Here is a 26,774-nt window from a genome sequence, read left to right as displayed (position 1 = left end):
TTAACACCTTTCACGTAACATGAAAGCAGCTGGGTGAAGTTTGGGGGCTGAGGAGGACAGAGATGAAATTAGGTAAATCCCTTAGGAATCCCTTCAGGACCAAAGTGATGAATTGTGTGCCAGGTGTGTCTGCTTGCCTTCACACTAGAAACTGGAATCAGTGCCATTATTTGAATACGGAGTGTGCAGGCTGCTCAGCAAGTACTGCCTCCTGTTTATTTCCATGGAAGCTACAACCATTACAAAGAGCTCAGTGCCACCGTTTGATAGAGCAAATTCACAGCTACAGAACTGTTTTTCAGCAGTCACCACCACCAGGTATGCAATTTCACTGGTGATGAAAAAGCACCTGCATATTGTGCACAAGGACTGGTGCAGGTGACCTTCCTGTCAGACACCACTTTGCTGCCATCTGCTGTTGGTTGTAAGGTTCAACCTCTCCTGCCATGTCACCACTGTCTGCCTCTGACACTGTGGGCCATCATAAAATTGGAAGCAACACTTCTATTTTCCAATACTCCAGAAGTGGATCTCCCTTTCTGGAGTTCAGTAGTATTTTATAAAATAGGAATTCTCTCAAAAAATATCATGACTAGTGAAAGATCCTAGCAGCTCTGCTGTATTCTGTAAGAGCTGCACACCAGATTAGAAACGCCCTCTTCAAAAATTTTCTTTCCACACTATCTAGGTGTTGACAGAGGGAACAATTTCACTGCACAAAGAAACTTCTCACTCCCTGACCCTTTCCAGCAGAGAAGCAACTCATAGTGATTGACACTGGCTTTGATGCAGCTCCATTGGAACCACTGTAGGTTGGACACCAAGAAGCCAGTCTGGACTTAAGCGTGGAGCTTGAAAACTGAGCTCATCATCATCAGAAACTGTAGCTGCTGCAGACACTTGTGTTCACTGTGCACACAGGGCTTGTCAGCTCTGCTGGACTATGCACGTGTTAGCATCACACACCACATTAAAAAGAACTATAAACTAAAGAATGAGACAGAAGCTCTTCCAATGAAAAATTTTATTGATATTCTTGGCAGGTTAATAGAAACTTATGATCTTGGTCTCTCTTTCTTGCCCTTGTACAAGGCCAACAGAGAAACATTGGCTACTTTGACAACCTTGAAGCGAACTCCAGGAATGTCACCAACAGCATGACCCTTCCGACCAAAACCAGCAACCAGCACTTCATCGTTCTCCTGCAAAGAAAAAACATGCAGTTTCAAAAGTATAAGCAACAAGCCCATCCACACTTCCTAATCTGTGTTATATCTGAGCCCCAACGCAAACTTTCCAGGGAAAAATACTGAAGGTTTTCAATACACACACAGATTAATATCCCCTTCAGTGTTTTGGAAAGGGTAGCTGAAAAAATGACTTTGCCAACAAAATGGAAAGCACACAAGCACCTCTGATGTCTTCTGTCTCACTCTGCAGCTACTGCGTTAGGATACACGTTGTGCAGGATGACATGAAACCTTGCCTAACCATCACCTAAATCCACCGAGTGTTTCTTTACCTTGACATGCAATATATCATCAGTCAGTATCACTCACCTCAATGAAGTTCAGGCAGCCATCATTGGGAACAAAGGCTGTTATTTTTTTGCCATTCTTGATGAGCTGGACTCTCACACATTTCCTGATGGCAGAGTTGGGCTGTTTAGCTTCTACTCCGCTGAAATGGAAAGACACAAAAACACATCAGCGAAAAAAATCGTTCGATGAGCTAGCAGGCCCTTACTACACCGCAGCATGTAATCAGAAATCTGATATCCACAGACTGCTAGCGCTACCCCGCACAGAAAATCCAACAGCTCTGCTCGCTGCTTCCCCGTAGCCCTGTTCCTCAGCCCCATCCCGCGGTCCGCCCCCCAGCTTTCACCCACACTTTCTCGAGGACGATCCCCTTGGCGTGGGACGCTCCCCCGAACGGATTGGCCTTCAGCGCCGTGCCCAAGTGCGCCTTCTTGTACTGCTTGTCGTGCCACTTCTGGTCGCGGCGGTGGCTGCGCAGCTTGCGAGCGGTGCGGAGACCACGGCACTTCCCTGCGGGAGGGCGGGAGGGAGAGGTGAGGATGCGCTCCCAGGCCCGAGCCCAGCGGAGAGGCCCGGCCACGCGGCGAGAAACGGCCGCGCCGCTTCCGCAGGACTCCAGCGGCGCTCCAGGGCGGCAGGCTCGCAGACAAAGCACGGAACCCTCCCACTCCGCCCGACCCTCAAGCCCAGCCGCCGATCCCCCGCTCCCCAAACCCGCGGCGCGGCCCCACCGCGCTCACCCATCCTTCCGCCGCGGCTGCCGAGCGCAAAAGGAAGCGAGCCGCCCGCTGCGCGCCGCCTAGCTGCGGAAGCAAGGACCCACCGCGGGCTGCCCGCGCCGCGCCTGACTGAAAAAGCCCGGCAGGCGGAGGGCGTGCTCGGCTGTGAGCGGGCTGAGGTGTGGGCGCGCCGGGGCCGGCGGGTGAGCGTCACGGAGCTCCCGATAGCTTCAAAAATTACACGGAAGTTACATTTGTGGAAGTGTTTTACAATCTTAAAATAGCGTCGAGTGTATAAAAGGAAGGGAACGGAAACGGGAAGCAAACGCTGTCCTTCAGCGGGTGAAGGCGCGGTGACGCGACCCAGCACACACGGCACCCGCGGCCGCGTCCCCCCCCCGCAGAGAGCGGCGCGAGGCTGCAACACGTGACCCTCCCCGAGCAGCCGCGGTCCGCCCGCCGCTAGGGGGCGCTGTGAGCCCGCCGCGCCTCCGCGGCCGCCGCCATTGCGGCGCTGTGAGGCGGGGGGAGGGGAGCGCGCCACGTGTTGGTGCGATTGTGCTCTCGCTCTGCTGGGGTCTCCTTTCGGCGTACGTCTGCGCTGTGACACAGGCTGCGCTTTTGGTGTTTGTTTTCTCTCCATCGTAGAATCCCGGAGTGACTTGGGTTGGAAGGGATCTTAAAGCCCGCCCGACTTGCTGCGTGCAGGCCGCCTGCCCCTCCCCCCACCCCCGTGATGAGGCTGGTCCATCCTGGCCCTGAGCACCCACGGCTTCTCTGAGCAGCTGTGCTATGGTTCTCATTGTGTGCAGTTTCCTCCTAACACCTTAGCCACTTTAAAACTATGCCATCTTGGCCCGTTGCTACGCGTAGTTGTATGAAATGCTTCTCCAGGGAGCTTTTTGGCTGCGGTGAGGTCTCCCCTGAGCTTTCTCCAGGCTGAACAAGCATACCTCAGCCTTTGCTGGTCTCCGTCCCCACCAACCAGCTGCAGCAAGGTCCCGCTTGTGTATGAAGACTCCTTGGGATAGACTGGGATCCTTTGAGGTAAATGGGAAGGATTTCAGTAGTAGAATGGGGGTGAGAAGGTGGCTGTGTTGTGACAATTCAGTTTTTTAGCACCACAGTCTGTGTGGTGTAGATGGCTGAAGATGTCATAGGCGAATGAGCTGCCAAGAGGAGGTTTTACTGAAACGGGGATAAACTTTGTAACAAAGCCAATTTTCTGTCCCTACCTTCATTGTATTTCAGGAATCGATATGTTGTAGCTGGACGTGAACCAGAGAAACGCCTCATTACCTTAACCTACAAAAATAGGAATGGTTTCTTAAGAAGTGTTTGTACAGTGGCTTATATGTCATACTTTTTACTTCGTTAGCCTCATTATTGTAAAAAGCTGTTCTGATCACAGTGACCTGATGTGTCATCTGAAGGTAAACTTGTGTTGAAAATAAATAGTGCCATTGTCAGCCTGAGGATATGCCCTCCAAAGAGATAAATTATCCATGTTTAAAATGGTCTGCACTCTCATTCGTTGCATGCAAACTCACTGCGTACATAATCACTGCAGCATCAGGCAGAACAGCTGTCATCTCCAGGCCTCCATCAACATTTATGTAATCATCCTCTTTGACAGAGAGCTTGCTGAACTGTGGTGACACATTTGGGGTGTGTGGAAGGCCAGGAATGCTGATTGGCTTACCTATTGGTCTCGGTGATTGTTTGCTTCACAAACCACATAAAACTCTGAATCCTTAGGATGAATGTAATTGCCAACTGCTGTCTTTACTACTTTTTCTGCAAGACAAATCCCAAACAAGAAGAGTGGTGAAGGAGCAGATCCAAAAAGAGGCACGATGAGATCTGACGCGTCTTCTCCCTGACTGCTATACATTTTGCAGCAGAAGTGTTTGAAATACCATGATGCTAAGGAACAAACAAGTATAACAGCTTTATGATCAGAGGACAAGTTTTGCATGAAGAATAATCCTAAGTAGTTCCTTGCTGTCAGATGAAAAAATCATGACAGTAATCAGCACTTCAATCTTATTTGAAATATTAGCCACTCTCAGCCCACCCTAGCCCATCCTGTGGGTGTAAACAAAACTGTTAGTTTATTGTTGGCTTTGTCCCATAGGAGATTTGTTGGGATGCATTTGCAGAGTCCTAGTCAAGATTACTGCATAAGGGCTCTATTCAAAAAGTTTTCTTTACAGGTTTTATAGAAGTTTTATTGCAGGGTTGGATGTTTAATTGTAATTCTTCACCAGAACAAAGTGCACACATAGGATGGCTTCTTTGCTTTCAGTGTAGTCTGTTTATTCTTGAAGCTCTCACAAAAGGAACCTTTTTAAACATGGTATAGAATGGTTTGTATTATCAACAATTGCCAAGAGGTAAGGAAGGATTTTTGTTAGTGCTTATTGTTTCTCTCAGTTGGTCAGGTGATGACTGCTAGTTAGTAAATTACTATCAGCATGTGCTAGTAGCACATAGTGAGAAAGTCAGTATATTTTCACTGATTTATATCGGTTTAACCCGTGTTAGAAGTTTGGCATTATGTGTTCTCTTGGTTGTCTGCAAAAGAACCTTATTTCTGAGCACACTAATATACACTTTTCCCCTCAGTCTGTGAGACAGTCGACTGAGAAAGTGTTTTCCCTGTAAAATTGAGAATCCCACAGAAACGTGCAGGCAGGAAGTACAATTAAATATACACTCTGTTGACAGAGAATGGATGTCTCATTGTATTCAGCCTGCACAGACTTAGTTTAGCCATGGTCTGCCAAATGTTGATACCATTTTGTCTCCCTTCCTCTGCTTCAAAGGATGCACAGTTTGTTAATCTGTGCAGCAAGTATTTGAATTACATTATTTTTCTTTCTCAGCATTTGCTCCTGTATTTGTGAAAAATGAACACATACAAAATACCCACATGTTTGAAATCTCAGGGCAGAAATAGGAAGACTGTGTCTTTTTATTTAGAAACAACAACAAAAAAACTTGCTTGAAAGGAACTATGCAGCAGGGGTGGTATAGATTTAACATGTCCTTTGCTGATTTTTACAAATGTGTGTGACACTTCTGCCTCCTTTCATGATTTCTTAAAATTCTCAGCTGAGCCACTTGGAGGGGATCCACGTCTATAAATATCTAAGGAGTGTGAGGCAAAGGGACAAGGTTGGACTCTTCTCAGCAGTGTGTGGTGATAGGATGAGAGGAAATGGCCACAAACTGAAGCATAGGAAGTTCTGCACAAATGTGCCTGGGAACTTCTTCACAGTGCAGTGACGGAGCAGTGGCACAGCTGCACACAGAGGTGGTGGAGTCTCCTTCTCTGGAGATGTTCCAGACCCACCTGGTGCCTACCTGTGCAACCTGGGCTAGGGAGCTGCTTTGGCAGGGAGTTGGACTCAATTATCTCTAGAGGTCCCTTCCAAACCCTACAGTTCTGTGATTCTGTGATTCTCGTGATGTTGTATTCACTCCATTATAAATTTCTGATGTTTCTCAGAAAATGTAGAGCTTAATGTCACCTGGTCATTATTTTTCACTGCTCTCCCACACCTCATTTTTCAAGTGAGGACTCTCCTAAGTATCTGGATTCCACCTTAAATTGGATAGAAGCATCTAGATAGAAGACTATGGGCAGGCTGTTGGGAGATTTTTAAGATTAGTGAATACTCTCTGTATCCCTGAAAGAGAAATTAAGATGGCAAATCCTTCTGAATAGTTACAATACTAAAGCCCCTGTCTTAATCTTGTATCTGGAATGTAATAGACAGGAGCTCTTAATCAGTGTAGTAGGTCTTACTCTGTGATCACATCAGTGGGTAGCATTCATTAGCTGCCAAACAAGGTACCAGCATGCCTTAGGGCTGGGTACAGGTTTGGTTTGAGTTGGGTACGGTGTATGAGGATAAATAGACAGGTGTATGAAGGTGGCTATTGGCTGGAACTGGTCATGGCTATCTCCTGTCTGGATACCTAAATGGAATTGGGTGCAACATGACCTCAAATATGAGCTGAGCACTGATTGAGACTTTCTCTCAAGACCGATCTGTCAAGAATGGGCTGTCTGTGCTGAAGGCCTATACTAAGAAGTCATTTCTGTTTTTTCCCAATTTGATTATCATTCATAGGTGGGCTCATAACTGAGGCCAGACTGGATGTGAGCAGGTGGAAGAGCACAGTTTTGACACTGGATCCACCAGTAACTGCTCTGATTTCAGCTTTCCCTGCATTCCTAACTTGGAATTCAAGTTAGTAAGTATTATGCTGTTAGTTTATGTAAAGAAGTCACATGGACAGTAGTCGTTATGAAACAATTATTTGTGTCCTACCCTCTTCTGCACAGAATGAACTGCAGTAGTAGAATCCTAGAATCATTAAGGTTGGAAAGGACCACTAAGATCACCAAGTCCAACACTTCAGCCCATCCCCACCATGCCCACTGTGTCCTTCAGTGCTGCCACGTCTCTACATCTCTTGAAAACTTCCAGGAACAGCGACTCCACCACCACCCTGGGCAGCCTTTTCCACTGCCCAGCCACTCCTTCAGTGAATAAATATTTTCCTAATATCCAACCTGAAAGTCCATTCTGATGAGTCTCATGAGGGCAGGAGACTTATGGAAGGAGATGCCCATGCCCATGGTCCACCTGTCCTTGTCAGAATGACCTGATCCAACCTGTGCTAGGTGTGGAGCCTGGATCCTCAGGCAGATCAGACAGATCAGTCTGACAGCTCCCCAGTGGAGGCACTGTCATGTTGTGGACATTTGTCAGTGTTAGTTCTGCTTCATGTTGTATGTAGGTATGTAAACAACTGAGCCGGAGAAGTGGACTTACACAAATGGAGTGAAACTGAAGTAAACCAACTTTGAATGTTTGACTTCTGAGCTCTTCATGTCCATTTTCCATCATTAAAATGCAGCTAGCACTAGTACTCTAAAGATATTATAAGTCTTCGTTAGAATACAATCCTTATCAGGTTATCCTACTGATAGAGAAATTTATGAGCTGTTTGGAAACATAGCCTTCACCTTTCTTTAAGGCTTAGGTTGCGTGCACATAACAAGCAGTCCTCAGTGCAGCTTTAGTGTAGTCAGAGCTTGCAGAGACCACACATTTTCTTTTTTATCTGTTTTTTTTTTTTTTCCTGAAAGACATCTCACATCCCAATGCCTTTTTCTCCCCAAGCCAGTAATCTTTGCAGGGACATGGGCCCTGCCCACGGCCAAGTGCACGCAGTCAGTGTACATCAGAGCATACGGAGAGACTCTCCCGTTGGGTACCAGAGCAGAGCGACTCTCGTTGGCTGCATCTGCTGTCCATCACACCGCCGTGCAGCCCTCCCCGGCCCAGAGGAGCAGATGTGCTCGGTGTGGAGGCACCGGCTCTTCTCCATGGAAAGAAACGCTGCACTGAGGTTGTTCATTCTGTTCTCATGCCTGGGCTTCTCAGCATCTGTGGAGAAAATGCTTGCCACAGTGGATGGCAGGTGAGTGATGGAGTGCTTGCTGACTGACCCTTGGTGAAGTTGGGTGCTTTTGTTGAATGTTGTCCTTTAGTGGTGTGTGTCGTGTGGAAGATTTGGCTGTGGGTTAGAATATCAGAGCATGGTTTCAGTTTTCCTCTTGGGTCAGAGAGCAGCTGGGGTGAATGTAGAAATTAATAATTTTGAAGCCTACGGTGTATAAAAATGCAACTTTAAAGCAATTTTATGTATAACACTAAGAATGGTTTAAAATGAATGTTTTCTGAGCATCTGTCTTACATTACTTGTAATGATTCTCTTGCTCATGATTCTCCTGCTCTGACTTTCCCTGGCTTTTTTATTTTTTTATTTTTAAGAAATACAAATAGAATAACAGCAAAGGTGTGAAAACTGCTCCATGAAATGTGGGTGCTAAAATATTCTACTTGTGCAGAAGCACGGATTCAACATTGCTAAAAAGACTTAGAGTTGAGTTTGCAAGGAGTTTGGATTCATCACTGTTTATTGTGCCCTTTCTAAATGTAATGAAATATTAATAGGAATCCCAAATCAAAGAAGGGGAAAGAGGGCTTTCTAACGCCAAACATTATAAAGGTGTTAAGAGCCTAAACTGTATTAGTTGAATCATGCCCCCAGGTCACTAATAACACACATCAAATATGGTGATGGAGATCACAGCTGGCAATAAAATCTGTGCACTAAGGGAAGAAGGACATTTGGTGATTTGCTTAAGCTTGTATTAAGGGAGCTGGTCGTCAGTTACCATTAAGTGCCACAATATGTTTTCATTTAAATAGCTTACTTCTTGTTCTCCACTGCCAGTTTTCAGATTTGTCAGTGCTTTCTTAGTATAATTGCACTTCTCTGCAATCAGATCAAAATTTGAGAGAAGGAAGTGAAACACTGCATGAACTTTATTTTAATAAAAGTTAAGACATTTAGTTATGCTTCTAATGCTGTTGAATTGAATGGGACTTTTGTATTCAGCGGAGGTGAGATCATGTCTGTAATTTGCTAGACTTTCTGTGAGCTTGATTTTGTTATTTATGTTCAAAATATCTTGCAGGTACTAAAGCTGTTTGGACATGCATTCAAATACAGATCAAACAGTACTCAGTGCAAAATAAAACAATTATGTAAATCTGTCTCCCCACATCCCATCACAGATAGAGCTACCAAAATGTGACTCTGAATATTTAAAATGTAGAATTTGTAAAGAGATACAGGCTTTGTAGATATTTTTAAATGATATAACTTCAGCAGATACATTCTAAATTTAATTACAGTTTTGGTTAGGTATGTTTCTTAGGAGAAACTAGATTTTACCTCAAATGTGACTCACAATTATAATTTAATAACTTTGGTGAAATTACCTGTGAACAGCATCCCTGGGACTACAATCTGTTCATTGCTGCTCAGCAAGCAGTCCTCTCTTTTGGTCATAATTTCATTTTTAGTATGCATGAAGGTTCACATTATTTTTCAAATAAATATTTCATAAATTATGGAAACTAGTTCAGTAGTCAGTGAGGTGGTCTGCAGCTGGACAGTATGTGTGAGTGATAGAGTACTGCAGCAGAGTGTATTTTGGCACCTGATGCAGTTTGTGAGAGCAGTTAATATGAAAAGTAAAAGACAACCTTCTAAGCTGATGGCATGAGAACTGTGGCCTCCACACTTCACCTCTTTTGCATCCCAGCTTCATTCATTTTGTGCACTTCAGTGGCCAGAAGACTCACATGAGGGTCTCAAAGGGATGGAGTCAAAGTGAACATTTTAGATACACAAGTTAGACTTTATTATCTTATATAGATGGATAATGTTGTCTGAGAAGAGGGAATTTACACTTCTTTATTCTTATAATCTTATTTAATTGGGTTTTACATAGTGATTAGTCATCCCAGTACTTTGTATTAGGGCTAAGCCAATTTCATGTGGGCTCCTGACACACCAGGAGTGATTAAGTTCAACATACAGCATACTTGTTTTCTCGTGTCTGGGCTAGTTATTTCTGAATTGGTAAAGAGATATGGTAGTCCTTGTAGCACACACCATGTGTGCTCCTCGACTTGAAGTTATTATAGGACAGGATGGCTGAAAAAGAATTACATTTTTCTAAGTCGAGTGCATGTTTCTGTTTGTTAAAAATGATTTTCTGCAACTGATTTGCAACCCCTCTGCTAGCAGTTTTGCATGCAGTGGAGAAGAAAGCTCTGAGGGTAGCTAGAGATAGTTTCCTTTCTCCCCTTACTCTAGTTAGCATATTGAGTATAGAAACAAATATGTGTTCTTATTTTGCTGTTATTTTTCCCATTATTTCTTACAATGCTTTCATCCTTCGAAGCATGGTCTAGCTGAGGGTAAAAGCAGCTGGCTGTCAGAAGTCACCTGGCAATTGCTCTTGGCTGAAGGGGACACTGATTTGACAACGGGATGGTTATTGAAGATCACCTGTTTCTGTCAGAGGTCGTATGCTTCCATGAAACCTCAGTTATAAATGTCAAAAACAGTTGGTGGACCTGATAAAACCAACAGACTTTCTTTCTGTTCAGAGAAATAGAGGTGTTCCTTCCCATATTCCACTGCCTGTGCCACAGCAGTTGGGTTGTGAGACAAAGCAAACCCTGTAGTGGGGTTTCACACAGTATACAAGAGGTTAGGAGGCAGCTGGCATTGCTGGTGAGTGGGGTAAGAAACAGTGGTACCCGGGTGGAGACATTCCACTCCTGCGCCTCTGCCTGCATCCCAGGCACGTGAGAGGACTGCTATGTGGCTGACAGCATTTGTTGTGCTGTGTTACTTAGTGGTGATTCCTGGGTCACGCTCTCTACTTCATTCCTCATGAAAGCATGAATATTTCATCAACTGTGCACATTCATCTATATTTGAGTATCTTTGTGCTGAGAGAAGCAATTTGGCCTTCGGGAGCAGCATGGCTGTGAGTTGCTGTGGTATATTTTATGTGATGTGAAGGAGTCAGACTGCACTGTTACTGACTTCACCCTGAGCCTCACAGGCTGTGTGGAGAGCATTTGTACCTCTGTTTGAGGTATAACCCTGCAGAGGTTTTTTGCCATGAGGACGATGCTTCGTATATTCATTCTTTGCTCTCCTGAAGGCTTGATGTTGCTTATCAATGAGTATTCCTCAAGGTGAACCACTTGGCATGGCCATGGAATTAGCATTATCCCACATGGGAGACAAGTAATGACTTCTTTGTCAACGATCTTAATACCAAAAACAGCCCTTCCTCTTTCCAGAGCAACATAAATACTTTTAAACTCCAGTGATGAAATTAACTGAATTATGCAATTTCACCTGTCTCCTCATATCCTAATTTTAGTCTATTTGCTTCAGCATGGCAATTTCCAAAATGGAAAAATGGGCCTTGAGCTTTTAACTATATGTAAGTAAAGAAGCTAACTACATAACTAACATAATTAAATATATATGGATATAACTAAATATAACTAGAGTTAGTATCTAAATAATTCACATTAATTTCTTTTTGATGTGCCTCATTTTTATAGCTTTTGTCATGAAAAAATGCCCAGATGAGCTACTGCCTTCCCTGTCATGAAAAGCTGGAAAAAGAAATTACTGTTGGGCCTAAATGACAAACCCAAGCTCCTAGTCAGTAAAGAACCTTCGTGAGAGCTCTGTCTGGTTAAGAGAACAAAATTCAGTCTGTTTTGGTGATACCTTGTGACAGCCAGTTTTCATTCCTTGCACTGGAACTCTTGGAGATGCTGAAATCTGCTTTGTGATCTGACACTGGCTTTCTGGTGCAGCTTGGGCTGTGATTATCCTTTGGTTAAGGGCAGTTGATACACAAGCCCAGTACACACATCTCAGTGGGATCCTATTGAAGTTACAGTTCATTATTTTGCTTTGGAATTATGCTCTGGAATGCTTAGGTTTGGTAAGTATAGCAAAACCACTCTGCTTCTGCTCCTTTCTTGAGAAGCTATTTTTCTTTTTTTTTTTTTAAAAAAGGGAAGAAAATAAAGGCAGGCTTCTCACTTGGTGTGGGACCTCCACATGACTTTGAGGACTTGGCCTAGTGCTAACACCTGACTCAAAAACGTGGTGACAGTGGGACCAGTGCTGAAAGTGTACAATCTAATTGAAGTCTATGGGATTTGACAGCTCTTGACTGAGGAAAGAGTTGGGCTCACTTTGTCTAATTAAAACTGCCAGACTGATTTTGAACAGATTTATCTATATTGAACTCTTTATAACATAAAATCTTTTTGGCTCATTCAGCTCAGATTAGAGTCACTACATTGTGCTGCAGATCATAGCTGTCTTTTTGCACTGTGTCACATTTTCTCTGGAGACTGTCTCTGTTTTATTGCGTTAGTTGCTGAAGGGACTGTCTGTATGGTCAGGAGCAGAACTGCTCATCAGGCCTGGTATTTGGTGAGAAAGGGACGAGCTGAGATATGGACTCCCCTTACTTTTGTCTGTTTTGCCTTCTGGGTTTGAGGAGTTTGCACAGGCACACAACAGATCTATTCATGGCAGCACCGAGTATGCCTGTGAAAAGATGCTTTTGCTGGGAGGCACTCATGGGAAGAAGGAGCATCCTTCTTCCAAACTACAAGTATAAACAGGATGTTATATGTGAAACAGTAGAATAACAGAGTCCTTAAGGTTGGAAAAGGCTTTTAAGATTATCCAGTCTAACCATCAACCCACCTCCACCATGCCCACGAACCATGTCCCTCAGTGCCACATCTGCCCTCTTCCTGAGCACTTCCAGGGGTGGTGACTCCATCACCTCACTCTGCAGCCTGTTCCAATACCTCTTTCTGAGAAGAAATTTTTTTACAAATATCCAACTTGAACCTCCCCTGGTGCAACTTAAGGCAATTTTCTCTCATGCTATTGTCATTACCTGGGAGAAGAGGCCAGTCCTCACCTTGCTACACCCTCCTTTCATGCAGTTGTAGAGGGCATTAAGGCCTTCTCTGAGCCTCCTCTTCTCCAAACTGAACAGACCCAGTCCCCTTAGCTGCTCCCCCAGGAATTGTGCTCCAGACCCCTCACCAGCTTTGCTGCCCTTCTCTGGATACGCTCCAGAGCCTTGATGTCTTTCTTGTAATGAGTACTGAACACAGTACTCGAGGTGTGGCCTCAGCAGAGCAGAGTACAGGAGGACCATCACCTCCCTGCTCCTCCTGGCTGCACTATTTGTGATACAAGCCAGGATACCATTGGCCTTCTTGGTCACTTGAGTGCTCTGCCTGCTCACGAAATTACATGGGTTTCGACTGAGCCAGGGGCAGAAGGATCAAATTCCCTTGCTGCTAGAGCTGCTTGGATGTGGTAGGGTGGATTTCAAGGCCTTTCTGTGTTCCTTCTCCATGAGGTTATGATGCTCCGACTCACTCCATCCTGCCACAAAGGATGCTGTGAAGGCATTTAAAGTGTTGTCACTCTTGCTCATTGTCCTTACATTGTTCTGGTCTTTGCATGCATCTTCTCAATTATTTTGCTTTGTGAATATTACACTGAATGAAACATAGCAGCAGGAGCTCTTTCTAGTGAACCTCTTGGAGACTTCAGGTGCTGTAAAGTAAATATTTTTCTCTTTTCTCCTAGTTCACGTGTAATTTCCGATCAAGATTCTCTGCAAAGAACTGGTAAGGCTTTCACAAGGCTAAATGCCTGGATACTGGCTCTCACAGTGCAGCTGTAAAAAAGCTTCATTCCCAGGAATTGCTTCTTCTGGTATTGCTGACTATTTTGTCAAATGTTTTGTTAAAACATTTGATTTTGTTAAAACGTTTGTTAAAACATCATCTTTAACAAGGTACCCTGTAAGGGATTTGCAAGGTTAAAACAGTCACGTACTGACTGACTCTGAAATATAGTGAAAATATAGAACAAAGAAGTCTTCACTTTTTTTTTTTTAACCAAAAGAAAACGGAACTAAATGTTTGAAGCGTGAAGATGTATGTCCATGAAGTGAGTCCACAGCTATGAATCTTCACTGTCCTGACAGTGAAGACAGGCAGACTATCTCTTGTCACATGTTCCCGTCTCTGTCCCATGTAGGGAAAGAAATTCCCACCCCTAGACACAGGCTTACACACACCTTCTGAAAATAGTTCGCTGCATAAAGAAAAAAGGTTTTATTGTTTGAGATGTATACACATGTATATGCGGGTAGGCTAAATCCTGTCATGTTTGGCCACTGGAGTTCTTTCCAGTTAGGATGGCTGGGTAGGAGTGGAAAGGAGACTTTATTTTATGAGCAAGGTAAACGGAAATTTAAGATGGATGTTGAAGGTGATATTTACATTAAGACATGTATATTCTAAATCAAAATCAAGGATTTTGTTCAAAGCTACTTGCATCAGAACATGCAAGATTATGGTTGCATGATGATTGTATGCTTTCTCTGTGTGCTCATAACACACTTTTATCTGCAGGTCGACGCTATGATGGTGGTGTGAAGCCAAAATTCAATGTAAATCAAGTGGCAATTGCACAGGTATTGTTTGAAGGAACTGTATCAGAAAAGCTTTGTCCTATTTTTTTTTTAATTCATAGCATGTTGAGCTCTTTTAACTTGTGTTATTGAATTAAATAATCTATTATTTACAAGAAACAGCCAACAGAATTCTGAGTCATTGTGGTGTGGATTCCCAACGTTCATTATAGTGTCTTCTGCTTTTCTGAGAAGTGAGCTAAGGCTTTGCTGCTGGTGCTGACTGGCACTGTGTTCAGACACAGGGTTGTATTAGAAGAATCCAATTCTTCTCCCCCTTTTCTGTACCATTCCATTTGACTGCAGTGCCCAATATTTTGCTTGTTACAAAAAGAATATCTGCAGCAAAACTGCTGATGGTTTAAATTCCATTGCAGTTTTTCCTGAGTCCAGTCTGTGGGTCTTGTCAGAAATGAAGAGGAAAAGATTCCCCTATCAAAAGCTCTGCAAGTGATGCATTCAAATGTAAACAGCTGGTTTATAAAATTTATTTTTTGATAATTCAGAGAAAGCAGCCTTATTACTTATGCAAATAACATTCACAGTCAGTGTTTCTTGCTGATCATACCTTGCTTTCTGCTTGTTGCTGTGAGTACTTACTAATTTTAATTCCTAAAGCAGCCTTGTGCCATATGTGAGGTCAAGTATCAAAAGGGTCTTTCAGGGTCTGAGCTGGGAGATGTGATTTGCTAATCTTAACAGCAAAAAACCCATCTCTGTTTAAGCCAAGACAAAGCTTTGGGGCTTAACTGTGTCCCTTCTGTAGCCTGACAAGGTGCTGTTTGTGACTGAAACTTAGAAAGAAAACCTGCTTTGTTTTTGCTCATGCTTTGAATTTGCTCAATCATATGCCTTGCAAGACAGCCATGCAGACATAACATGCATTATTAGGTTTAGACAAGAAACGTGTTTAGTTGAAAAAGAGCTAAAATATGGAAATCTTAAAATATGAGAATGATGAATTTTGAAATCTTTTCTGAACTGTTCACTTACTGTCTCACTTTATATTGTCACACAGACTTTCTTTGGCCCAGAGGGGATAGGATTTTTTCTGACATGCTTAGAGAACATGGTGGAAGCTGCTGTTCCCAGCATTTAATGTTATGAACTACTGTAAAAGCAGAGATCCACACTGAGCCATGCTATGGGCCCAGCTGTCTACAGGCCAATTTAAAATTGATTTTTTTTTTCACCTTCACAACTGCCCAATATGCTTTTGGTATGGTAGGCTGCATGCTTTCCCACAGCTCAGTCCTAGAGAGACTTTCACAGGGCTAAGCAGCTTGTGATTCTAGCATTGCTTCATCTTTTTATATTGGGCAACTCTGATTGTGCTGGGTTGAGATGGGATGAAAAATATGTCGATTGTCCTAATAATTACTGAGTGACTAGAAGAACAACTCTAGCTTCTATTGGCTATCTTGCTAGTTGTGTTGGAGCTAAGTCTGTATGGTTTACTGCCCAGTGCTGGGAGTGAGGTGTGAGCCAGGGACTTTTCTGCTCAGTACTGCTGCATCCAGCAACGCTTTCCGAGTGCTCACCTTATTCTAGTAGGATGGAGAATTATCTCCTGCAGTAAACATCTTTTGATACTTGTCTTCTGTATGGTTCATCAGGTTGTCAGCTACAACTTGAGCAGAAAGGAACAGTTGGAAAGAGCATCCTGGAGGCCATTCACCCACAGCCACTACAGCCCTCTCAATGTCACAGTTAACGGCATCCCTTGCATTCTCTTCTGGGCCAAGAGGATCATGATAAAATTTGAAAACCACACACAGCTGGATTTGACAGAGAAGACATTTGGTGTCCATGCAACAGTGGATATTGGAGATTCAAACTGCAGTGAAGACAATGCAATGTAAGATGTCAGTGAAACTAGTACCAGATAACAAGTCTAGTAAGTAAATACTGAAGAAACGAACCTTGTAATATGTAGTATAGAGCCCCAGTACCATGTACCCAGTACCCCATCAGGGCCACATTACAGCCGGCAAGGCAGTGTAATTAGATGCTTTCACATCAGTATTTCATAGGACATATAGATGTACATAGCTGTCCTCATCTTCAGTAATCTCAATCCTTTTGGCCAGCATGTTTCCCTTTATTACCTGTGAGGTTGGAGCTATTGACCTCTTCAGTCTCTGGCTGTTTTCAGTAGCTGCTTGGGAAAGTGAATAATGGGCCCTATGATAAATGTTGGGATGTAGAGGCTGGGTGTATGTGACTTTGGGTGGAGGGCTACTTAACCTCTACATAGGATATGTGCTGTTATTGTAATGGTTTACAGTAATGTAAACCACCGTTACAAGATGCTTTTAGAAAGAGAATTAAGTAGCCCCATGTCCCAGAATTTGATTTATGAATTGCTGAATCTTAAAGGTAAAATCACTACAGGTTTGGATGTGATTTGGACTCCAGAACCCTGAAATCTGCATACTAGTCTGGCATGAATTACTTTAGCATGAGCAGTTTGTTGTCTCACTCCTACCAATTAACCTGACTGACCTCCCATCCCATAGCCATACTGGAAAGGTGTGCATTTTTTTTCTTATAGGTCCTTTTCAGTGTGCCTGACAACTTCTGAACTTCTGCCTGACAACTTCTGGTGATCGTAGTGGGTGGCTCCCTTCTAAAGGGAACTGAGGGCCCCATTTGCAGACCAGACCCAAACCGCAGGGAAGTGTGCTGTCTCCCTGGGGCTCGGATCAGGGACATTACTAGAAGACTCCCGGACTTGATACGCCCCACCGACTACTACCCATTACTAGTAGTTCAGGCAGACTGCAATGAAATATCTCAGAGAAGTCTGCGAACTATGAAAAGAGATTTTAGGGGATTAGGGCGATTAGTTCAAGGGGTGGGAGCACAAGTGGTGTTTGCTTCCATACCTTCTGGGGCGGTGAAGGACACAGAATGGGCTAGGAAAACACAGGTGATGAATAACTGGCTGAGAGGTTGGTGTAGAGATAGACACTTTGGGTTTTTTGACCATGGGACGGTTTACTCAGCTCCTGGCCTGTTATCTGTTGATGGGACACACCTATCCCAAAGGGGGAAACGAATCCTAGCCCAGGAGCTAGCTGGACTCATTGAGAGAGCTTTAAACTAGCTGTGACGGGGGAAGGGGATAAAACAGGGCTCTCCAGTAAAGAGCCTAAGGAGGCTGTGCTGGAGAAAGGGGTGAGGCAGATATCTCAGCTGAAGTGCATCTATACCAATGCACGCAGCATGGGCAATAAACAAGAAGAGCTTGAAGCCATTGTGAGGCAGGCTAACTATGACCTTGTGGCTATTACAGAAACATGGTGGGACCTCTCCCATGACTGGAATACTGGGATTGATGGCTACAAGCTCTTCAGAAGGGATAGACAGGGAAGAAAGGGTGGTGGCATAGCTCTCTATGTCAAAGAGTGTTTTGATGTTGAAGAACTAGTGGTTGGAAATGACAAAGTAGAGTGTCTATGGATAAGGATCAGGGGGATAGTCTTTAGGAGTGACATCGTGGTGGGGGTCTGTTATAGACCACCTAGTCAGGATGAAGAAATAGATGAGATGTTCTATAAACAACTCGTAAATGTTGCACAATGGCCAGCAATCGTTCTCATGGGGGACTTCAACTTCCCTGATATATGCTGGAAATACAATACTGCGCAGAGGAAGCAGTCCTTGAGATTTCTAGAATGTGTGGATGATTGCTTCCTGACACAGCTGGTGCAAGAGCCTACCAGGGGAGATGCCTTGCTTGACCTACTTTTCACTAACAGGGAAGGACTAGTAGGGGATGTGAAGGTTGGAGATTGTCTTGGCCAGAGTGACCATGAAATGGTGGAGTTTGCTATTCTCGGTGCCGTCAAGTGGGTGACTAGCAAAACTATTACCTTGGACTTCCGGAGGGCAGACTTTGACCTGTTCAGGACACTTGTTGCAAGGGTCCCTTGGGACTTGCTCCTGAAGGGTAAAGGGGTCCAGGTAGCCTGGATGCTCCTCAAGATGGAAATCTTAAAGGCACAGGAGCAGGCAGTCCCGGAGTCCCGTAAGTCAAGCCGGAGGAGCAAAAGACCAGTGTGGATGAACCGGGATCTTTTGTTGAGACTCCGAGAGAAAAAGAGAGTCTGTGTCCTCTGGAAGATGGGTCAGGCTACTTGGGGTGACTACAGAGAACTGGCCAAGATCTGCAGGCAGAAAATTAGAAATGCTAAAGCCCAGCTTGAAATTAGGCTGGCTACTGCTGTAAAGGAGAACAGGAAACCCTTTTACAAATATATTAACAGCAGGAGAAAAACTAAGGAAAATTTCCCTCCTTTACTCAACGAGGCAGGCAATATAACCACAGATGATAAGGAAAAGGCTGAGGTTCTCAATGCCTTCTTCACATCTGTCTTTAATAGACAGGACAGTTATCCACATGGTACTTGCCCTGACCTGGAAGTCCGGGACGGGGTGCATAATGCATCCCCTGTGATTCAAGCAGAGGTGGTCAGAGATCTACTCCTCCATCTGAGCTGCCACAAGTCCATGGGGCCAGATGGGATCCACCCAAGGGTGCTGAGGGAGCTAGCAGAGGTGATTGCCGAGCCACTTTCTGCCATCTATCAGCATTCCTGGTTATCTGGAGAGGTCCCACAAGATTGGAGGCTTGCCGATGTGACTCCCATCTACAAGAAAGGCCGTAAGGAAGACCCGGGGAACTACAGGCCTGTCAGCCTGACCTCGGTATCAGGGAAAGTTATGGAACAGATGATCTTGAGGGAGATCACACGACACGTTCATGGCAATAAAGGGATCAGACCCAGCCAGCACGGGTTCACCAGGGGCAGGTCGTGCTTGTCCAACCTCATCTCCTTCTATGACTGGGTGACCAGACAGGTAGATGAGGGAAAGGCTGTTGATGTAGTCTACCTGGACTTCAGCAAGGCCTTTGACACGGTCTCCCACAGTATTCTCCTAAGGAAACTGGCAGCCCGTGGTGTGGACAGGTTCACTCTTCTCTGGGTGGAGAACTGGCTGGAGGGCCGTGCCCAGAGGGTAGTGGTTAATGGAGTTAAGTCCAGCTGGCGTCCTGTAACGAGTGGTGTCCCCCAAGGGTCAGTTTTGGGGCCCATCTTGTTTAATATCTTTATTGATGACCTAGACGAGGGAATTGAATGTAAGCTCAGTAAGTTTGCAGATGACACAAAGCTGGGAGGATGTGTCAAACTGCCTGAGGGTAGGGAGGCCCTTCAGAGGGATCTGGATAGGCTGAACAGCTGGGCTGAGCTCAATGGGATGAGGTTCAATAAGACCAAGTGCCGGGTCCTGCACTTTGGCCACAATAACCCCATGCAATGCTATAGGCTTGGGGCAGAATGGCTTGAAGAATGTAGAGAGGAAAAGGACCTGGGGGTGTTGGTTGATGCTCGGCTCAACATGAGCCGGCAGTGTGCCCAGGTGGCCAAGAAGGCCAACAGCATCCTGGCCTGTATTAGAAATAGTGTAGCCAGCAGGAGCAGGGAGGTGATCATCCCCCTGTACTCAGCTCTGGTACGGCCGCACCTCGAGTACTGTGTTCAGTTTTGGGCCCCTCACTACAAGAAGGACATTGAGGCCCTGGAGCGTGTTCAGAGAAGGGCAACAAAACTGGTGAGGGGTCTGGAGCACAAGTCTTATGAGGAGCGGCTGAGGGAGCTGGGATTGTTCAGTCTGGAGAAGAGGAGGCTCAGAGGAGACCTTATTGCACTCTACCACTTCCTGAAGGGGGGTTGTGGTGAGGAGGGGGTAGGCCTCTTCTCCCTGATAAGTAATGACAGGACGAGAGGGAATGGCCACAAGTTGTGCCGGGGAAGATTTAGATTAGACCTGAGGAAGCATTTCTTTTCTGAAAGAGTGGTCAGGCACTGGAATGGCCTGCCTAGGGAGGTGGTTGAGGCACCATCCCTAGCGCTGTTCAAGAAGCGTTTAGATGAGGTGCTAAAGGACTTAATTTAGTAGTTGGGTAGAGATAGTGATAGGAGGATGGTTGGACTAGATGATCTTGTAGGTCCCTTCCAACCTTATGAACTTATGAACTTATGAACTTCTTTCCCTCCATGTACTATAGTATTATCTGTTTTCGTGTCTCACACCGTTACTGGTTCCATTCTAGTAGGCAGGAGTCTAGAAATTAGGCAGTGTGTACCTAACTTGAACATAAGCATTAGATCAAACCTTTGAATAGTATTCAAATCTGTAATTATACATAGTAAAAATACTGTGACTGAAAACAGCAGTTTCATTTAGCTCCTAGAGATATTTCCACAGCCTTTCTTTCTTGGAGAGGTGTTCCAGGCCTCTGTGCACCCTTGTGGCCTCTTCTGGACCCGCTCCAACACATCCATGTGTCCTTTGTACCCCAGGGCTGAAAACAGTGCTGAAGGTGGGGCCTCTTGAGTGTAGTGTAGAGAGGGACAACCACCTCCCTCAACCAACTATTGACACTATTTTTGGTGCAGCCCAGGACAGTTGATTTTCTTGGCTGCAAGTGCACATTGTTGGTTCATGTTCAATTTTTTGTCCACCAGAACTCATAAGCCCTTCTTTGCTGGCCTACTCCCAAGCCATTCCTCACCCAGCCTGTATTCATATTTGAGATTCTCCTGACCCATGTGTAGTACTTTGCTGTTAGCCTTGTTGAACTCTAGGAGGTTCACATAGACACACCTCTAGGTCCCTCTTGATGGCATCCCTCCCCTTCAGTGTGTTGACTGCATCAGAATGGACTCCCAGGGGAGTGGTCATGGCACTGGGCTGCTGGAGTTCAGGAAGTGTTTGGACAACAGTCTCAGTCATATAGTCTGATTTTTGGGTAGTCCTGTGTGGTGCTAGGAGTTGGACCTGTTGATCCTTATGGGTCCCTTCCAACTTGAGATATTCTGTGATTGTGTGGTTGATGTCATCTGGAAACTTGCTGAGGGTGCACCCAGTCCCATTGTCTGTGTCACAAACAAAGATATTTAGTAGTACCAAACCCAATACAGACCTCTGAGGAGCACCCCTCATCACCACCTGGACATTCAGCCATTGCCTTCAACTCCTTGAGTGAGACCAGCTAGCCAGTTCCACTGAATCCTCTGTCAACTCCATGTTTCTTTCATTTAGAGACAAGGACATTGTGTGGGATGATGTCAGATGCTTTGTAGGTAGATGATATCAGTTGCTCTTCCCTTGTCCACCAATTCTGTAAGCCCTCTATAGAAGAACACCAATTTGCCCCTAGTGAATCCATATTGGTTGTCACCAACCACCTCTTTGTTTTCCATGTACCTTAACATAGTTTCTAGGAGGATCTGCTCCATGGTCTTGTCAGGCACATAGGGGAGTCTGACTGGCCTGTAGTCCTTGGGTCTTCTTCTTTTCTCTTTTTAAAAATTAGGGCTAAATTTCCCATTTTCCAGTCACTGGGAATTTCACCAGACTGCCATGACTTCTGAGATACGATGTATAATGGCTTAGCAACTTAGGTAGTGGATTATCTGGCTGAGTGTTCACATGATGAATTGCCCTGTTTTTCTCACCCCAGCAAAGTCCCATAAACTTCTCTCATCTGCAGCCTTCTTTAAGACAGTCCTGTGCTGTGGCTTTGGATTAGCTTTCAAGCTGCTTTATAGTGTCTGATCAATGCAAAATAGCTGGAGCCAGGACCTGGCTACAAATGCATATGCATTTGGTATGTAAATATAATAAAACAAACTAGCCAGTGATTTGTTTGATTTTCAAGCACCAGTTCCTGAATCGGGCAACTAAGGTTAATGTTATATTTGCCAGTGTCTAATCCCCTCTTGTGATGCATCTACCCTTGGACTATGGATATGCCTTTATAATAAAACAGGGGATGATCTAGATTTGAGGGAGGGGATACCCACAACCTGTGGCCCTGGAGGGCGAGTAATGGGGCTCCCACATGGTCTGAAACGTGGCATTATTGTATGATTTTTAGTGGTAATTTTCATGAGTCGACTGTGTAGGTGAGAATGGGACTCTGCACAGGGGAAGGTTTGGTGCAGAGCTGGCTCCACCTCTTGTGCCCACTACACATAGTCAAACTGAAACCCTCCTTTCACTTGTGCAGCTTGGTGAATACAATACAGTGATTACTGACAATGTTTAGGCCTACCTGCATATGCATGTGCCTGTGAAAACGTGCAATTTTTGTTATTAAGTTGTCATGTAAGTCTTCTTACTAAATTATTGAACTTCAGCTTATATCATTTTGCACAATAATTTAATGCATGTTCACCATGGAAGAAATATCTCAAATGCTCATGCAGTGCTGACAAATTTTGTAATTTTCAGAATCTCAAAAAGCTCACAAAAGGTTTTAAATAGTTTGCGGTATGTTTCTGATTAGTTTTGTACATGCTAATGCTTTCCACTTCTATTGCCTGTGCTGACTGCACATAAGCTTTATGGAGCTACCTCACAGCCAGTGTGTTTTGCTGTAATGATGCACATGTGTAAAATTTGAACTTCCACAGTATCTGCATTTATTATAGTCTAGTACCTAGAAAGATGAGGATTACATACCTGTTTACATGTAGCTCTTTTTAACGACATGTATGGGTTATACCTGACCAATACATGTATTACAGATCAGCTGTTATGACTTGAAAAGGTGAGTGTAGATCAGATGCACCTAATTATCAACTGAGGTTGAAACAGTGGGATTTAAGTATGGCTGAAAAGTGAGACTTCAGCTGTGTTCTTTTTGGATAGTCCAGGCCTCATTCAAATTAACATATAAACTAATGGATTGAAATGGAGGAAGATTTAATAATTGTAAGGTTTTTTTTCTATAGATTTTAAAGGTATGCTGAGTAAAAGTCTGTGTGTAACTCTGCTTAATTTTCTGTGCTGTTTTGTTCTCTGAAGACTTTGACGTTTTTATCTAGCCTGACATTACTTGCTTTTTGATCTAGGCTTTCTCTGAAGTTTGGTGATATTGGAAATCTGAAAGGACTTGTTATTAGGTAAGTTACATGATAAAGAATAATATTAGGCAGTCATATGTTAGTGCAATTATTTGTGTGATTTTTGGGGGTGAGAGATGATAAGATGATAAAAATGATGTGGTAGAACTGTTGATATGATGAGCTAGTGGCAGGTGTCCCTGTCCTTGCAAGGGGGCTCAGAACAAGATGATCTTCAAAGGTTCTTTCCAGCCCAGATATTTTACAGATCTGTGATATAACCAAGACATTTTCTTTTAACAGAGCTTTCATTTTCAATTGTATTGTTTCCCTACTGTATTTTCTTAAGGCATTTTTTCTTCTATGCTGAAGTCTTTACTCATGAGAAAAGTTCAGGTCATCTCAATTGAGTAGTCCGAGATATTTGGTAGACCTTGCCAATTAGATGAATTTTTGTTTGGGAATTTTGTTGAAAGAACTGATAGTGTAGGCTGCACAGGCATCCGACTGTGACCTACTTTACATTTGCTAGTTGGTATACAAAGAAGACAGCATTTCCTGGTAAATAATCTTGTTTGTGATTGAATTTTACCAAGACTCCATGCATAAATTGAGTGATTATTGGATAATGATTTAGACTTTTCTTCCACACCCACCCACTCTTTCTAATTTACTGTCCTGTGACTAAAGTTAAGATAGTTAAGCATCTTGGGATATGTAATGAACCTGTAGTGTTCTCTGTAAAACCAATAGAATACTGTGGAACTGTAGGAAACAATAGTACACAGAGAGCAAAAAATGGGCTTTAGTGTAGGTGACAAAAGAGCTTTACCTTTTCCATTACAACAATTTAGTACACTTGGAATGACAGACACATTTCACACATGAAATGTTCTCATTAACATCAATAAAATCTGCACTGTTTTCTTGTGAACTTCGGGTTGTGATCAATGGAGTCCTGAGGAAGTGGGCACATGAGTGTATGTATCAGCAGGCTGTGGTTTGAGAGACTTTCCTATTGTTGATGGAAATGCCATGCCAATGTTGGATACAGATTTCAGTTTTTAGGAAAGTCCCTTGCCTTTCCTCTCACTGTAGGGAAGAGCAACAAAATCCTTCAGCCATGATACGGAAGAACACAGATTATTTTCCAGACTCAGCAGAGTGAGAGCTTGGAATGATATAAATGGAGAAAACTGATAATATTGGTTGGTCTTCTCAGATTATTGACATGTGAACTTCATCGTTCCAACTCTTAGACTTGCTATCATATTCTTCGTTTTTTCCCCCATAAAATACTTTCAGATTGTTACTAACAACCAGCTATTACCAGCTGTCTGTTCAGAACTGGTTCAGCTTACAGAGACTGCAGCTTCTTTACAACCACTCTGTACAAGCAACATTTAATGCAACAAGAATATATGCACCAGCAAGTTACTCCTTCCACTGTGAACATGTGAGCAGCTTGCAGAGATACGATGCACTCCTGATACCAAGCTCTGCAAATGATATTTCAAAGCTTTGGGAAGTTACTTTCATTGATTTCCAGGTAATGTTGTAGAATTAAACCAGATGGATCCCACAGGTAGGCTGATGGGAAGTTTTGTACTTAAGTTCCAAGAAAGTGTTATGATCTCCCATGTACAATTTTTGTGATCTCCATAGAGCTTCAAACAAATTAAATAGAGATTGAGATTTAAATTACTGCAGTCATTCCCCTATCAAGGGAGATGCATGGCTGTCTAGCTTTTCTGTAGTGTTTTGCTTGGGTTTCCCCTTAATGAGGGAAGTAAAATTAACTGTCAATATTAAATGTGTCCAAGCTAGACTCTTAAAACTAGTCATCGAGGTTGGGATTCATCTAACTCAACTTCTGAAGACAAGAAATGTTAACCTTGTGCCCTGGTTACAGTCACCCCAGTCTGCCTCTAAAGCCAATGGATAATTCCTCTGACTCATCCTAAGTCCTTACTTTAGGATGAGATTAATCATCATCTGACAGTGTCTATATTTCTGAATTTGGCAATAATTGATCCCATAATGTCTCGACTCGGATATTTTGCTTTCAGATACCTAAGTTTTAGGGGATGAACCCCAGCCCAAACTGCCTGATAGCCCTGACAGACCTGAGTACTTCTCTACCTCAGTATTGGTTCTTTTTTTTTTTAATTTGTTTATTTTTTTTAAGTGAGGGTAAAGCAAAACAAGACAAATATGTAGGAAGTAAACGCAGACATGGGACTTTTCCCCTTTTTAGTCCCCATTTGGTAAATGTCCATGGACCCATTTTAGTGAAGCAGTCAAGTCTGTGAATGCCAGTGTGGTAAACTTCACAATTAGAACTGAAGCCACAAGTAAAACTTGTACTGGCTGTAGATGAATTCTTCTTGTGATTGGGCTGCTAAGTGATAAAAGTCTAATACTAAGGTAGGTAATTCTGTGTGTTTGGTGCATGGAAAATCGCACAGTTTAAAACACAGAGTCTGTAAATTCTCAACAAATGATCCTGGAAGTACACTGTACCTGGAAGGTACCGCGCTTACAATTAAATGTGACCAAGTTGTGGAGAGTAGTCATGGAAGATGTTGTTTAAAATACAACTGCAAATTCCTTGGGCAGCAGAGTGATGGAAACTAGAATAACTTCTGGTTTTCCAGAAGATTAACCTGGATAAGCTCAGAATGAACTCCAGCTAGCACTGTTATATATAATTTTGTGGCACGATTTTTACTGGCACCAGAGCAAATTCACAAAATTGTTTGCAAAGACTTGATTTAATATGAGCCCTTTTGTTCTCTTTGTAGATTCAAGGTTTTAACATTCAAGAAGGACATTTTGCTTATGCTAAAGACTGTGCATCCTTTTTGTCTCCAGCAATTCTTATGGGGTTGGTTATGTCGCTGATCCTGCTGTTGGTTCTCGCCTATGCTCTTCATATGTTGCTCCACCTGAAATCTCTTGACAGGCACTACGAATGCAAAGCTTCTCCTGCCTATTTTGCACAAATGAAAGACAATGATATGGGAGATGAGAAAGAACCGCTGAGAAGTAGTGGAAATGAATCCTATGAACTTAGAAGCCAACAGTTCTGTAAAATCTATATTTAGCAGTGTGCATCTGTCTCAGTGAAACAGTGAAAGTGGTACTGTTTTTCTACTGGCCTTGTTCTGTGTCGTTTGTGCAAATTTTTCACCAGCTGATGAAAAGAAAAATAGGTAATAGACTCTTTATCCAGTGCATCCTGTTATATATTGATAGCCAGCTCAAAGTTTCCTTTGAAAACAGGGCAAAAGATTTCAGTGTGAGTAACAGATGTAGTGTGATAGGAGTTCATTCCTGTAGAAGAAAACCAGAATGCATAACCTTGCAGCCAGCTCACCAAGTTCTGAAGAGAAGAATCAGTAATGGAGTTTTTTTGGAAGTTAAATAAAGAGACAAAAATAAAACTAAAATCTCTTGGCTCATTCTTACAGAAGGTAGGAGTTTTCTTGGTTTTGTGATTGCTTCAGCTGTTCTGCTATGTATCCTAACAAAATAGCATCCATTCGTTTTACAGTGTTTTTAACTGTATTTAATTCTGGCATTCAGAATTACA

At 43.5% G+C, this 26,774-nt stretch overlaps 2 protein-coding genes across 2 annotated transcripts; one reads left to right on the top strand and one right to left on the bottom strand.

The window, feature by feature from the left end:
- Positions 1-1,007: 1,007 nt before the first annotated feature.
- Positions 1,008-2,356, bottom strand: RPS23 (ribosomal protein S23). Its single transcript, XM_065745218.1, has 4 exons — positions 2,282-2,356; positions 1,892-2,051; positions 1,560-1,680; positions 1,008-1,202 (listed from the first exon to the last, which is right to left on the bottom strand). Exons 1-4 carry the CDS (start codon positions 2,283-2,285, stop codon positions 1,056-1,058), a joined length of 432 nt encoding a protein of 143 aa, XP_065601290.1. The 5' UTR covers positions 2,286-2,356; the 3' UTR covers positions 1,008-1,055.
- A 2,256-nt stretch (positions 2,357-4,612) lies between these two features.
- Positions 4,613-26,325, top strand: LOC136054131 (V-type proton ATPase subunit S1-like protein). Its single transcript, XM_065745212.1, has 8 exons — positions 4,613-4,656; positions 7,478-7,762; positions 13,367-13,407; positions 14,200-14,261; positions 15,875-16,116; positions 23,189-23,239; positions 24,485-24,728; positions 25,984-26,325. The coding sequence occupies exons 2-8, from the start codon at positions 7,482-7,484 to the stop codon at positions 26,284-26,286; spliced, it is 1,224 nt and encodes a 407-aa protein (XP_065601284.1). The 5' UTR covers positions 4,613-4,656; positions 7,478-7,481; the 3' UTR covers positions 26,287-26,325.
- The last annotated feature ends 449 nt before the right edge of the window (positions 26,326-26,774 follow it).

This window comes from Cyrtonyx montezumae, unplaced genomic scaffold (assembly GCF_038088225.1).
Source record: "Cyrtonyx montezumae isolate F1298 unplaced genomic scaffold, pur_monq_1.0 scaffold_34, whole genome shotgun sequence".
Taxonomy (NCBI): domain Eukaryota; kingdom Metazoa; phylum Chordata; class Aves; order Galliformes; family Odontophoridae; genus Cyrtonyx; species Cyrtonyx montezumae.
This window is presented reverse-complemented; position numbering and strand designations above follow the sequence as displayed.

What these genes read in the sequence shown, in the direction of transcription:
- LOC136054131 (XM_065745212.1), top strand. Translation starts at nt 7,482, where the DNA reads ATGGGCCCTGCCCACGGCCAAGTGCACGCAGTCAGTGTACATCAGAGC. An exon ending in CTGAAAGGACTTGTTATTAG is followed by an intron (nt 23,240 to 24,484) that starts GTAAGTTACATG and finishes AAATACTTTCAG; the next exon opens with ATTGTTACTAACAACCAGCT. An exon ending in TTACTTTCATTGATTTCCAG is followed by an intron (nt 24,729 to 25,983) that starts GTAATGTTGTAG and finishes TTCTCTTTGTAG; the next exon opens with ATTCAAGGTTTTAACATTCA.
- RPS23 (XM_065745218.1), bottom strand. An exon ending in GGGATCGTCCTCGAGAAAGT is followed by an intron (nt 1,681 to 1,891) that starts GTGGGTGAAAGC and finishes TTTCCATTTCAG; the next exon opens with CGGAGTAGAAGCTAAACAGC. An exon ending in GCTGCCTGAACTTCATTGAG is followed by an intron (nt 1,203 to 1,559) that starts GTGAGTGATACT and finishes TTTTCTTTGCAG; the next exon opens with GAGAACGATGAAGTGCTGGT.